General features: G+C 49.5%; 1 protein-coding gene across 5 annotated transcripts in view; it reads right to left on the bottom strand.

Moving 5' to 3' along the window:
* The window catches only part of ARHGAP10 (Rho GTPase activating protein 10), a 100,978-nt gene extending 88,431 nt beyond the window's left edge, over window positions 1-12,547 (bottom strand). For all 5 annotated transcript variants that reach the window (XM_061552376.1, XM_061552378.1, XM_061552379.1 and 2 more), the window contains exon 1: window positions 11,595-12,547. In XM_061552376.1, the coding sequence (XP_061408360.1) occupies window positions 11,595-11,748 (154 nt within the window). In that variant the 5' untranslated portion in view covers window positions 11,749-12,547. The remainder of the gene's footprint in view (window positions 1-11,594) is intronic.
* Between the last annotated feature and the right edge of the window lie 517 nt (window positions 12,548-13,064).

Below are 13,064 nucleotides of genomic sequence, written 5' to 3'. Positions count from 1 at the left end.
AATTACTTTATTACGTTTTATTTTTATTATTTTATTATTTCCATTCTACGCGACTTTACCGAAAGAACCAAGAAGATGAATCCCTGCAGTCACGAAAGCTTTAAATCGAAACCTGGAGGATAATCAGAAGTCGCAGAGGAGGCAAGTGGCAGCCAAGGATGCCGGCGTGAGAGTTCACGAGGAGGAGGGCTCTCACTCGCCGGCTTCGTCGTGAACACACAAGCAGCGGCGAGCGGAGACTAAAAACACGACTTGGATCTTAAAAGGGCACTTGCATTCCCCCACTATGCATTGTGCCACATCGCTACGCAACACACACACACAAGCTCACGCAGTTGCAAAGCCCGTCAAGGCGGGCGTCTAGGATGGCAATCACCGCTGGCTTGGTAGGCACTTGAGAAGTTGCACGGAGCAACGCGACAGCTGCACAAACGCCGAACCAGCTGGACTCCCCACCCCCACGTAAACAGTGGACAACGTCGCAACATCCAAACGTCGCACGTACGACCGTCGCACATCCGACCGTCGCCAATTCCCCGCCTGCACCCGGCGCAGCATTTGCACGTGGTGTAAACGTAATTTTGAATAGGCGTTCACACGTCCGACATTTTTCACAAACCCGCACATGCCTCACTCAACACCACCGGCAAGTCGGATGTGTGACGTTGTCCTGTATGAACATTAACGGATCAATCGTCAGCCGGCGGCCTTGATCGATCCACTGCTGGACCAAGACTTCCTCGGTAAACAGTGGCCACCTCTCTCACGATCTCGCGACGCAACAATATTCATCCAAGCACCTGCACAAGAGCCGATTTCATCGCTCCATCTCTGCGGCGGACGCCCTCACAGACGCATTTCAATCGCGTCTGTCATTCAAACTAAACTAAACATTTTTTTTTTTCCATGGTAAGGCCCAATGAACTATGTAGCTCTTTTTCAGAAGCGACCTGGCCACAAATTATAGCCCAACGAAGTGGCTTGTCTTGTGGAAATGCATAGCAGCAGCCAAATACTCGAAACGTGGAGGGAAAAACCGGAGGACCCAGAGAAAAATCCACACGACCACGGGGAGAACACGCAAACTCCAAATACACATGCGTCGGGGTCGGGATCGAACCCACGACCTCCTGTATAGCAGGCGAGGTAGTTAACATCTCCTAGCCACCGTGATGATGATGATGATGAGAGAGCGAGAGACACGCAAACTTCAAATATACATGCGTCGGGGTCGGGATCGAACCCACGACCTCCTGTATACCAGGCGAGGTGGTTAACATCTCCTAGCCACCGTGGCGCCCTGTTCTTGACCACCGTCCCTTCATAGCGACGTGTCATGCCCAAGCACACCTTTTTTAAAAACACTTTGAATGAAGGTCGCGTTCACAACCCTGCTTACGTCCTCTAAATTGTCCGACATTTCCTTCTTTGGACGGTGCCACATTTCCAGAAACAGTAAACAAACACGAGAATCCGTCCTCCCCGTTTACAGCTGACGGCAGTGGACAGCACGACAAGTTTAGCCAACACTCTGGCTCCAGTCTCGCTGTGCACTCCCAAAGGCCGACGCGACTTCACACGCCACGGTGACTATTTTCCCTGCCGATTTACGCTCGCGCGCTGTGGGGCTGGGTGGACGTTGCCCTCCCTCACCTTTGCGGTCGACAGTAAAGCACGTCCGAAACCTGGCCTCCAGTGCCGTGTATTTCGTGGTCATGACAACACATGTATCGTTTTGCCTACGTAGAATGGAGGTAATGGTATAGAATTCTGTCGTGTCTTTTATAAAAAAAAAAAAACACACACTTTTTTTATTTTCAAACATTCTATTTATTTGATTTTTTCTTAAAGTTAGCCCGTCGCTGAATCACGCTCTGGGTGCAGCTCGTGATCTAACGGAGCGCAGACGTAAAAGGTTCCACGAACTAGTGCGAAGTACCATACTTTTTCCATTTGCAGCAGAAATCCAACGAATGTTTGTACGCCGAACCTCTTTCGCGCCGTACGTAGACAACCGTGCTAATCGGTGGCGCGGGGGAAGGGCAATGAACGTGTAACCCCGTCTTGGTGCGGGGAGGGGGGAGTGCAGATCCTGTCATCGGAGGTTAACGCCAGTGTCCAACGAAAATACTCGTGCTGACGCGGTGTGCCACGGATATCGAGAGGAGCCAGCAACGGGATTCCAATGAACCCGTGGCTGGTAACTTCATCCGCGGCATGGCACTGGCGCGGTGCGTCGTTGATTACCGGAGAAATGATGCGCTCCCCGTGACGCGATTCCAGAAAACCGTGATTTTTTTTTTTAACGATTTTTAGACCTTCACTCCCGTCGACTAATCCACGATATATGGGCATTCGCGGATTATTGGATAGCGAATTATTGGATCTGTGCTGTATATTCCGCACCTCTGATTAGCCCGGTTGGCTATGTATGGTGCGAAAGAAGTTCACGACCAAGACAATCCACCCACGGATAACACAGAGCGAACTGCAGAGTGACACATTTGTGATCCCGGTTCGGCGCGACGGATCCGAATGCTGGACCTTTAGGAGAGAGGGGACGAACGTCACCGGCAGCAGAAATAAACTGGCCGTGAAAAATCCACGGGTTAGAGACGGCAACATCCGATGAGGACGCAAGGAAAAATCCAGACCAGCAGACGACTTTGGTGTCGGATACAACGGCAGCCTAATTAGGAAAACACACTTGAGGTCACGTCCATCGAAGAGATGGAGCGATTAGAAGAGCTCGTGTGCACGTCAATGGATTGTTGACGAGGAGAGATGATGAAAAATGGCAGAGGCTTAGAGTGGAGGCAGTGGGGGGGGGGGGGGGGCAGCAATGACTAGTTCCTCCTGAACGATGATAATGACTGAATGAATGGATGGATGAAAACAAATATACACTGAAGATTAACACGCAGAGATTGCAGCTTGTAAGCGAGCGGGCAGCTGCGTAGAAAGGCGCTCCACAGACCCCGACAGATGGCTCCCGCAGCCTAAACGTGGGCCAGCAAAGAAATCACAAAGGACGGCGATGGCCGGAGACATCTGCTCTGCCTGCTTTACAATGAAACTCGCCTCCTCTCTCCCCAACGTTAAACCCCCCCCCCCTCGCAAATCGATTAGAAAGCACATCACTGCCGCCACTTTGCAAAACTTACGACCGTGTTACCCAACGTGCTTTACCGAAAGAACCACCAATGCAGTAGCGGTTTACACTTGAGCCCACAATCAGTCCATTTTCAAGACCTCCTCCCCCCCCTCCAATATGGCACAGTGGAAACGTACGCAAGCTTTGCAGTTGTCCGGCTTTTTGAAATTTGACGAAGTCGATCTGGATTCCCACTGAAACCAGTGTGGGTAGTGAGTCTGTGTTCCTTTTGAAGATTCTTGGTCTCGGCCACACCAGACTGCAGCCGTAATTAAATGACAATATAAAAAAAGCCTCCTCGGTGGCATGCTCCCTCGCTGTGGAGTCGCTGTCATCGCGTCGGCTTTGGGAGTTGAATCATTGCCGACCGTGAGAAAAACCTCTGTCCACTCCTGGAAAGCTCAGACGTGGCCTGCAGTAAATACTCGGCAGGGAAGGACCAGAGCCCAAATCGTACTCAGGGTACGGATTGTGTTTGCCTTGTTAAATCACGTTGTTCCTTTATTTGTGTTTGTAAAACAATGTAGCCATGGTTTTGTTTTGCGTTTTCGATCAGTTCCCCATTTCCTGGAACTTGTGAAGCACTTATCGATAATCGCTGTCTGTATCGCGACCTATGTAACCACGATTGTGTAGCTAAGATCTGTACTGTACAACATCTGCGCCGTTGCAGGGCGCCCATGAAACAACAGAGCAGATCGTTGAGCGCTTGCCGCTGAAATTAATGACATCTAAAGAAATAAAAGTATATTCTTGGTTCTTTCGGTAAAGTCACGTAGAAGGGAAATAATAAAATAATAAAAATATACAACAATTTTTTTATTATTTTATTACTTCCCTTCTACGTGACTTTACTGAAAGAACCAAGAATATGAATCCCTGCAGTCACGAAAGCTTTAAATAAAAAAATTCAAGTATATTATTCAACCATATTTCACCCATTACGGGTGGTGCGGGTCAGTCCTTTTTACATGCACCTTTACATCATCCGCACCTAGTTTACACAACAAAGGCTCATTCCTAACAGCGTGCTTCAGCCGCACCGAACCTCACACAAATAATATTCAGGGCCTACCTTGGCTCCTCCCACCCTCAACCAGTATATATACAAATACTGTGTTCTTGGAATTTCTCTCACTTGATACAGCAATCGTGCTGTGACGGTTCCACCTGAAGACGGAAGCTTGTGCTGCCTCCGAAACGTCGTGATTTTTTATTTTATTTTTATTTTACTTTTATTAATTTTAATTTTTTACCTACGTGACTTTACCCAAAAAAACCTAAGAATATGGTGGTTCCAGGACTGTTGCAGATTGCAAGGTCGCACACATCACACACACACCAAGTGCTGGCCACAAATGAACCCCAATACCTCGCCGATCTTGACAAGGAGCATCAACCATCTCACGGTCATCCTCGCAGCAGCAACGGCCTTTGGCGAGCCATTGAACGAAGAAGGTCACCGCGTCGCTTTAGGCAGCGCTACTGCGGCCGTCTGGAACGCTCTTCCGTCCGATGTTAGGAAACCACTGGGAGCTACGGACTTTTAAATCGACATTGAAAACTGATTTATTTAAAACTGCTTTTTTTATTTAGTTTTGTTGTGCTTCCCCCCGCACCTCCGATTGACACGGTTGGCTAGGTACGGTACGAAAGAAGTTCAACATACATACGTGCGTACAGATATCACCCACGACTGATGTTAGCCGTGAATGGAAATCACTCGGGTAGCTCCGTTCACAGCACGCAGTGCGTTAAGCACAGAACAATAAATGTACATGTTATCACTTAATATATCTAAAGCTCTTACAGTTGAGGGCACAGTAGATGTTATCTTATAAATATAACAGGATCTGGAAGTAATGACAATGGATTTGGGAAGGCCTTCATCCAGCGGTGTATAGATCATGGCTAATTATTATGATGATGATAATATTTGTATGTAGAAATGCACCGAAATGTGACACGTGTCAGAACACCACGGCATACAAACAGGACGGGACGGCCACGTGATTGAAACCTGGAATGTAAGGGTGGGTGGGGGTTTCAGATGTGGCTGCGTTTCAATTTGAAACCGTGCACAACTTGTGCAGATTTTTAGTCAATCCACTGCTGGATTAGGACCTCCCCTCCCCAGTGGCAGATCCAAGGAGAGGTGGGAAATGAGGGTAGTCGACCCACCTTCACCCCCTTGAGACCCCAAAAATGTATATTTCATTCATATTTAGCAGATAAATTGCATTGAAATGTTTTTATTAAAGTAAGGCCCTATTAAAAAAGATGGACATTTCGAGAGCTGCCCCCCCCCCCCTACGTCCCCCTGGGAAGTTCCTCCATCAGCCTCTGGCCTCCCCACAACCGTGCAGGTTGCGGAGGTTATGTGACCACGTTTCGGCACGCTGATAAGTGCGCGGCCGTGGAGTTAAATTATTTTTGCGTACCTACTCAATAGTGGCCTCTTAACAGGCGCTTGTGATTCTCTGTAAGCTTGACAATCGCCGCCTCACGCGGATCTCACCTCCTAAAATAAAAGTCAGTGAATGACCGATGTTTAGGGTATTGTTTTCATCAACATCAGCCATGGTCTATCCGCTGTTGGATGAAGACCTCCCCAAGCTACCGCCATCTCTCCTGGTCAGGGGTCGGCAACCAAAATAACAAGAAGAGACTTTTTTTTCGAATTCGGTAATAAACTCAATATATCAAGGGCCGCAATGCACGTCGATACGAGGGGGTCCTTCGTAAATATCGTCACGAGGCCGTCCTTAAAGAGCAGCATGAACTGGACTCCCATGGTCAGGGTCAGCAACCAAAATAACAAGATAAATTTTTTTACGAATTCGGTAAAAAAAAAACCCCTCAATATTTCAAATGCCGCAATGCACTGTGGGCGAATACGAGATGGTGGTCCTTGATAAAGAACGGTGACGGAGAAGTCCTTAAAGAGCCGCATGCGACTCCGGAGCAGCGGGTTGCCGACCCCTGACCTACGCACTCACACTTGAGCTGATCTCATCACTCCGTCTCCACGGTGGACGTAATTCTCGGAATGCGTTCCATTCCACGGCTGCGGCTATGTCACCGTACTTTAAACCATCCGCCACTATCCCTTCCGGCAACATGTCCTGCCCAAGCCCACTTGACTCTTTTTCACATTTTCTTTTGTTTCATAAATCTGCGCGCCCCGTCTTACGCGTCTTTCTCTTCCCGTCTCTAAATGTAATTGAAAATCATGCATCTCTCCATGCTTCTTTGTGGACTTTGTTGTTTGTGGATACCCCCCCCCCCCCACACACTGTGTAATTTAATCATACATCACAGTAGGTAGTAAACACTGATTAAACACTGCGTTCATTAGACACACTGGCATGGTTACTTTTCACGATCACGTTCATTTTGATGCCAGCTCACATTCAAAAACTGTACGGGGTACACACACTCCACTATGGTTTTGCAGTTGAAATTTTTTGCCACCGCAAAAAATATTCTACTCTGCCCACGGTTTTGTGAGGCTCAGCAATCTGCAAGGCTGCCCGTTGATGAGACTTCTGATAAGAATCCAGGCAATGTAACAGGCAAACCGAGGCATTGATTAGAAAAAACTGGGCGCCATGGTGGCGAGATGTTAACCACCTCGCCTGGCAAACAGAAGGGGCATGGGTTCGATCCCGACCCTGACGCCTATTGTATATTTGGAGTTTGCGTGTTCTCCCCGTGGTCGCGTGGAGTTGTCTTCGGCTCCTCTGGTTTTTCCCTCCACATTTAGAATCAACATGCATTTAGAGTATTTGGCTGCTATAAATTCCCACGTAATAAGCCACTTCGCATCTGAAAAAGTGGGCCTTATCTGGTAAAGTAAAAATTGTAAAAAAAGAAATACTGTAATACTGTGCGATTACTGAAGACAGTAATGGACATGCACAGCTCTTTTAACCAACCCTTTCCATCGCCCACAATAACAGTAACACACTGACTTCATCTGATCATCAATCGTTCCTACGGGGTCAGTAAAATAGGTAACACTTTGTGGAAAGTCAACAGTGCTTGTCCCATTGGAGAGAATGTCCTGCGAGTTGTAAATGTGAATGAGTGCTTCCCACGCCGTGCGGGTAGCGCGGGTCATATGACCATACTTCACCATTCTGGTCAGTGGCAGGGGGTTTGGTGAAGGCGGGGAGCACACGGGCACAAGAGCATAGATGCACAATACAACGGAGGGATTTTGCGGCACTGTCCTCCGCTGCCAACCACGTCGCCCCACAGCCTATAACACCTGCCACGCACGGTTATCACCCATCCAAGCACTTTCCAAGCTCAACCCATATTAAGCTGCAGCGATTTGACAAGACTGGGCACATTCCACGTCAGTGGATCATAGGCGCAAAAGGTAACACTGTACATGATAATACTGTCATCACAACAACTTTGTCACAAACCTTCATAACCAACCATCCCTTTAGTCACTGTTTTTGCGCTGCTTGTTATCAAAGCATCTTGAGACATTGTGTAATATAAGGTCAATGACAATTACCGGTGGACACCCACCAGTCGTGTTTCCACCAGCGCAAGAACCAGTTGATCGCAAGGCCCTTGTTAAAACCGCACTTGGGTGCAATGGAAATTTATTTCATATCTGCAGTGGCTATGCTTTTCGTATTTCAAGTCGATGCGGTTTCCCACTCAACCCCACGTGGAACTGCGGGTCTCGGCTCCTTTTAAATATCCTGGTGTGAACTACACAAGAACAAATGTACAATCCTTGATCAATCCACGGCTGGATGGTGGCCTCCCCCCCCCCCCCACTTTGGTCATGTAACGTTTGCTGGACCATACTTCACCACACTGGTCAGTGCAAGTTGCTTAAGGCAGGGAGGGGCCAGCACTTGTTCCCGAAATTGCTTGTCGCTGATGTCAGCCGAGGCCTGGAATCAAACTCAGGTGGCCGGGTTCAAGGCGCAGCTTGCAAACCATTGTGCCACCCCTCACCCGTTCACCATTAGATGTATACAACAAAATTCCAGCATTTTTATAAAACGCAGTGGCCAGCGAAGACGTGGAACATTTTATATTCGTTCATCTATTTGCCTCTATTTTAGTGCAAAAATGGTTTTTTTCCAGAATATCTTCGATGTCTCAAAAGGCTCTCATCCAGGCGATACACAAACCCCCCTTTCCCCAATGACGTGGAGTGGGGAGCGAATGTCGGGGATCCCGTTATCCGTGGGGGTCACTCGCGAATGTACTGCTACTTATCTGTTGGGGTGGGGGGGGAAACACGGATGATGAATGGGCCGAATAGGGCCCGAGATAATGGGATTTTTCACGGACCATAACAGCTCTGAGATGTGTATATGCACCACCGATTCTTCTGTGCGGTAATAGACTACAGTGCCTTGTACAAATACCGGCTGCTAGCAGTGTGGTATTACGTGTCGTCTGCAGACAGTATTTGCGTACTATTCTACACACCAATATAAAGTGTTGCCCTGTACCCAATCACGATATGTCTCTCGCTCACGACCAACAATAACCACAGGTCGACTCAGCCTCCTCGGATGACTTATTTGGTGCGGTGTGTAAAACGTCAGCTCTGAGCAGACACAAAGAGGGCCTCAGCGTGGAGTTGGCAACACCACCTATCATCATGTGCCATTCCAGCCTTCGTAGGCGTTCGAATGGCAACACTTGCCGCAACAGTCTGTTAAAGGCCATCCGGGGGACCTTTGTCTTTGTACTGCTGTACAAATGAACACAGCATTGCCCTGTTGTGAATGAGGATATACGTCTACGCTGTGTGTGTGTGTATCTGTCACTATGGTTGTGGGGAGCGGTGGTGCAGCGGTTAGCGCGCTGCGCTATGAACCTGGCGACCCGGGTTCGATTCCCGCTCACGGCCAACACCCAGTGACGATTATCTGAACCGGTCCCGGGCCTCCCCTAGGTCGACTCAGCCTCAAATGAGTACCTGGTGCGATGTGTAAACATCGTCACTAGGGACACAAAGGCGGCCGGGCGTGGTGTTGGCCACCCACCCCCTCGTGTGCCGTGCCGGCCTTCATAGGTGCTCGCTAACAGCACTTGCCCCAACAGTCTGTTAAGGCTAAATGTGGGATCTTTGTCTTTGTCACTATGGTTACAATGTTACGCACGCATCGAGCCCTTTCGTCAATCCACTGCTGGATGAGTGCCTGCACACGCCGCGCGCATAATGTCATAATTTCATAATTTGACCACACTCTGCTACTCTGGTCAGTGCCAGCTGTTGAAGGCGGGGAGCACAGACGCGGGGGGCATAGAAGTACCGTACAACAATTGTGGGTTTTTTTCCTGCACTGCAATCAACGTACCCCTCTGCAGCCCATCCAAGCTACGGCAGGGCTTAACCGTGCTTAGCTTCCGAAAAGGCAGAGTCTAGGGCCCATCAAGAGGACAGCTTACTGCTGACTTCCCACTCGAGTGGTGATGGCATCACGAGGAGGAACTAACTTTAACCACCCATGATGGATGATGGTGGCGATGATGACGGTGGTGCTTATTTATTTCCGTGTCTGCCGTCGGCCCCTTCCTTCGCTAGACGTTTGGTTAGCGTGGAAGAGTAGGCCAAAGTTCCGTACCCTCAAAGTGAGCTCTCGAGAACTCCCTTCTGCCAGCAGAGACATTGGGCAAGCCATTGCAGGGCTGCGCCTCACTGTAATAACAATGTGCTGGATGAAGAACTCCACACGCGTGAATAGTTTGACCATACTTCACCACGCTGGGCAATGCACAGCCGCCGTAACTTAACAGTTTATAAATGTTGTACATCAGCATACTGTACATACACATGCAGTACAAACAACAGCGCGTATATTATTAATCTCCACTGCCAGAACGGGACACATGCAAGCAGACACAGATGGCATTAAACACATTCCTGCGGAGGGAGCTGGTAGGAACGTTGGGTTGCTCGGTCAATGGCCAGGGTCAACGGCGGCGTGGTGTATTACGCAAATATGCCCGGGCACAAGCCGGCGTGAGTAGGTTAAACGTTGAGTTTTATAAGGTCCACCACGGGTTGACCAGCCCCTCTCCACCCAGCCCCCACCCAGCCCCACCCCTCCCATTTGTGGATGCACGACGGACGGACACAATAATCCCATGTGGTCTGGTGTAACCAGGAGGTTCCTACCAGTAAAATCTGTGCTCTGACACACCGAGACAATTAAAGGCCGATTTCAACCATCCGCTTTGCGTTTACGTACAACCTACCCATGGAATGCAGATTGCAGCATGAGGTATGTGCCCTTTCACATCTGGTGATACTGTCTATATTGATTAGACACACATAAGCAACTTCGAACTCGTCACCATCATCATCGTAAGCCAATGTCTATCCACTGCTTGATTACGGCCTCCCTAAGCCACCGACCCACACGGTATTCATAATTATATGAGAATTTCAATTTAGTATTCTGAACATCTGCAGTTTTAGTTAGACGTTGAATATTTTCAAGTAAATTTTACGCAAATTTCGGCTTTCCAACACCTCCTTTTTAATAAATGTTTCTCCTACAACATCAGAGTTCAGCGCCACATAAAATACGCACTGCAATGATAATGGTTTAAAGTGTTTTGAAGCATGTTTTAAGTTTTATTTGGGGGGGGGGGGCAGAGCTTTGTGACGTCATATTTGAGGGGGGGTCTGACTTTTTGTGACGCCGTGTGACGAGGGTGAGAGGGGGGGTCAAAAATCGGCCAAAATCGCGTGACGTCATTTATGGACGGCCCCTAAAGCCCATTTTCAGAAGCGACCTGGCAATCACAAATTATATCCCAATTAAGTGGCTTATCATGTGGCTATTTCTAGCAGACAAATACCATGAACGCGTGATGTTGATTCTAAATGTGGAGGGGGGAAAAACCGGAGGACCCGGGAGAAAAATCCACACAATCACGGGGAGAGAGAGAGACACGCAAACTCCACATAAACAGCAGCAGGCGTCAGGGTCGGGATCGAACCCAGGACCTCCTGCACACCAGGCGATGTCATCAACATCTCCTAGCCACCGTGATGATGATGAGAGAGAGAGAGACGCAAACTCCACATATACAGCAGGCGTCAGGTCGTGATCTAAGCCACGACCTCCAGGCTCCAGCATACCAGGCGAGGTAGTTAACATCTCACAGCCACCGTGATGATGATGATGATATTGAGAGACACGCAAACTCCATATACAGCAGCAGGCGTCAGGGTCGGGATCTAACCCACGACCTCCTGTATACCAGGCGAGGTAGTTAACATCTCCTAGTCACCGTGATGATGATGATGATGATATTGAGAGAGACGAAAACTCCAAATACACAGCAGAAGGCGTCATGGTCGGGATCGAACCCAGGACCTCCTGCACATCAGGCGATGTCATCAACATCTCACAGCGCCCCCGTTGTCACAAGAGCTCACCCATGTCCGCCTGGATGAGGGCTTTGCCGGCCTTGAGCAGCTCCTTGATGAACTTGCTCGTCTTCTCCAGCTCGGCCTCGTGGATCCTCAACCTCTCCCTGAACTGGGGGCTGTCCAAGTAGCACTCGCTGAACTCGAGTGGCGGTAGACCCATGGCGATGTCGCTGATTGACGGCGGTGGTGATCGTGGTGATGATGATGTTGGTGCTGGTGATGGTGGATTTGATCTCCGCGATGATGATGGTGGTGATGGATTTGATCTCCGCGATGATGATGGTGGTGATGGTATTGGTGATCGTGGTGATGTTGATGATGTTGGTGCAGGTGATGATGGATTTGATCTCCGCGATGATGATGGTGGTGATGGTATTGGTGATCGTGGTGGTGATGATGGATTTGATCTACGCTATGATGATGGTGGTGATGGTATTGGTGATCGTGGTGATGATGATGTTGGTGCTGGATTTGATCTTCGCGATGATGATGACGGCGGTGGTATTGGTGATCGTGGTGATGATGTTGGTGGTGGTGATGATGGATTTGATCTCCGCGATGATGATGGTAGAGTTGGTGTAATGATGGTTGGACACGGTTGATGAGTCTGAAGGTGTTCTCGTGGTGGATGCTATTGTCGGTGGTGTCGTTTGTTGTGGCTACGTGGTGGTGGTGGTGCTGTCAATGACCGTCGTTGTTGATGTTGTTGCTGGCGATGCTATTGTTTGTGGTGGTGCTGCTGCCGGCGAAGGCGGTGATGTTATCGATTAAGGTGGTGATGATAATGATGATGGTGGTGATGGTGCGGACGGCGCTAGCACGGCCGTTCACATCAATGATGGATTACGAAACTACAGCGAGCCAGATTCATGCAATACACTTTCCAAACGACCCCACTCTCCATTCCGCGCCCTCCTCTCTCTCTTTCTCTCTCTCACGCCTCTCTCTCCCGTCCTCGTTCAAATTATATTTCTCGCCTCGCCTTTACCCCGACCCAACCACAACTGCACCCTCCTCCTCCTCTTACTCCACCCTCAACCCCTCCCAGCCATCAGCCCTCCTCCTCCTCCACCCTCAATCCCCACCCTCACCTCCTCCTTCCTCCTCCTCCTCCTCTTCCCGGTCCTCCCCCTACCGTCTCCTCGCTCGCTAAGCCTCAATCAAGAATGTTCCATGAAGAAGAAGAAGAGAGGGGGGGGGGGTCATTGCCCGAAACGTCGCCTTGCTACTCATTGCCCCTGTGTGTGCTTGTGCAACGTTGCCGACGCGGCAGTCGTCGCGTCGCCAACACGATTTGGGTTCCGTGCACAACAATGGGATCGTTGTTTCATCTGCAGCCACGAGGGGGCGCTGTCACCCCCCCCCCACCCCCCTTACTCCCCACCCCACCCCCACTCCCTCCCACCCCCATACTCCCCACCCACCCAGTCCGCCCCACTCTCTGCCCCCCCACCCACCCCCCTCTCCCCCCCACCA

The sequence above is a fragment of the Lethenteron reissneri genome, chromosome 16, assembly GCF_015708825.2.
Source record: "Lethenteron reissneri isolate LAM-NWPU_2019-01 chromosome 16, ASM1570882v1, whole genome shotgun sequence".
NCBI lineage: Eukaryota > Metazoa > Chordata > Hyperoartia > Petromyzontiformes > Petromyzontidae > Lethenteron > Lethenteron reissneri.
The sequence above is the reverse complement of the archived record's forward strand: the minus strand, read 5'-3'. Positions and strand labels throughout refer to the sequence as shown.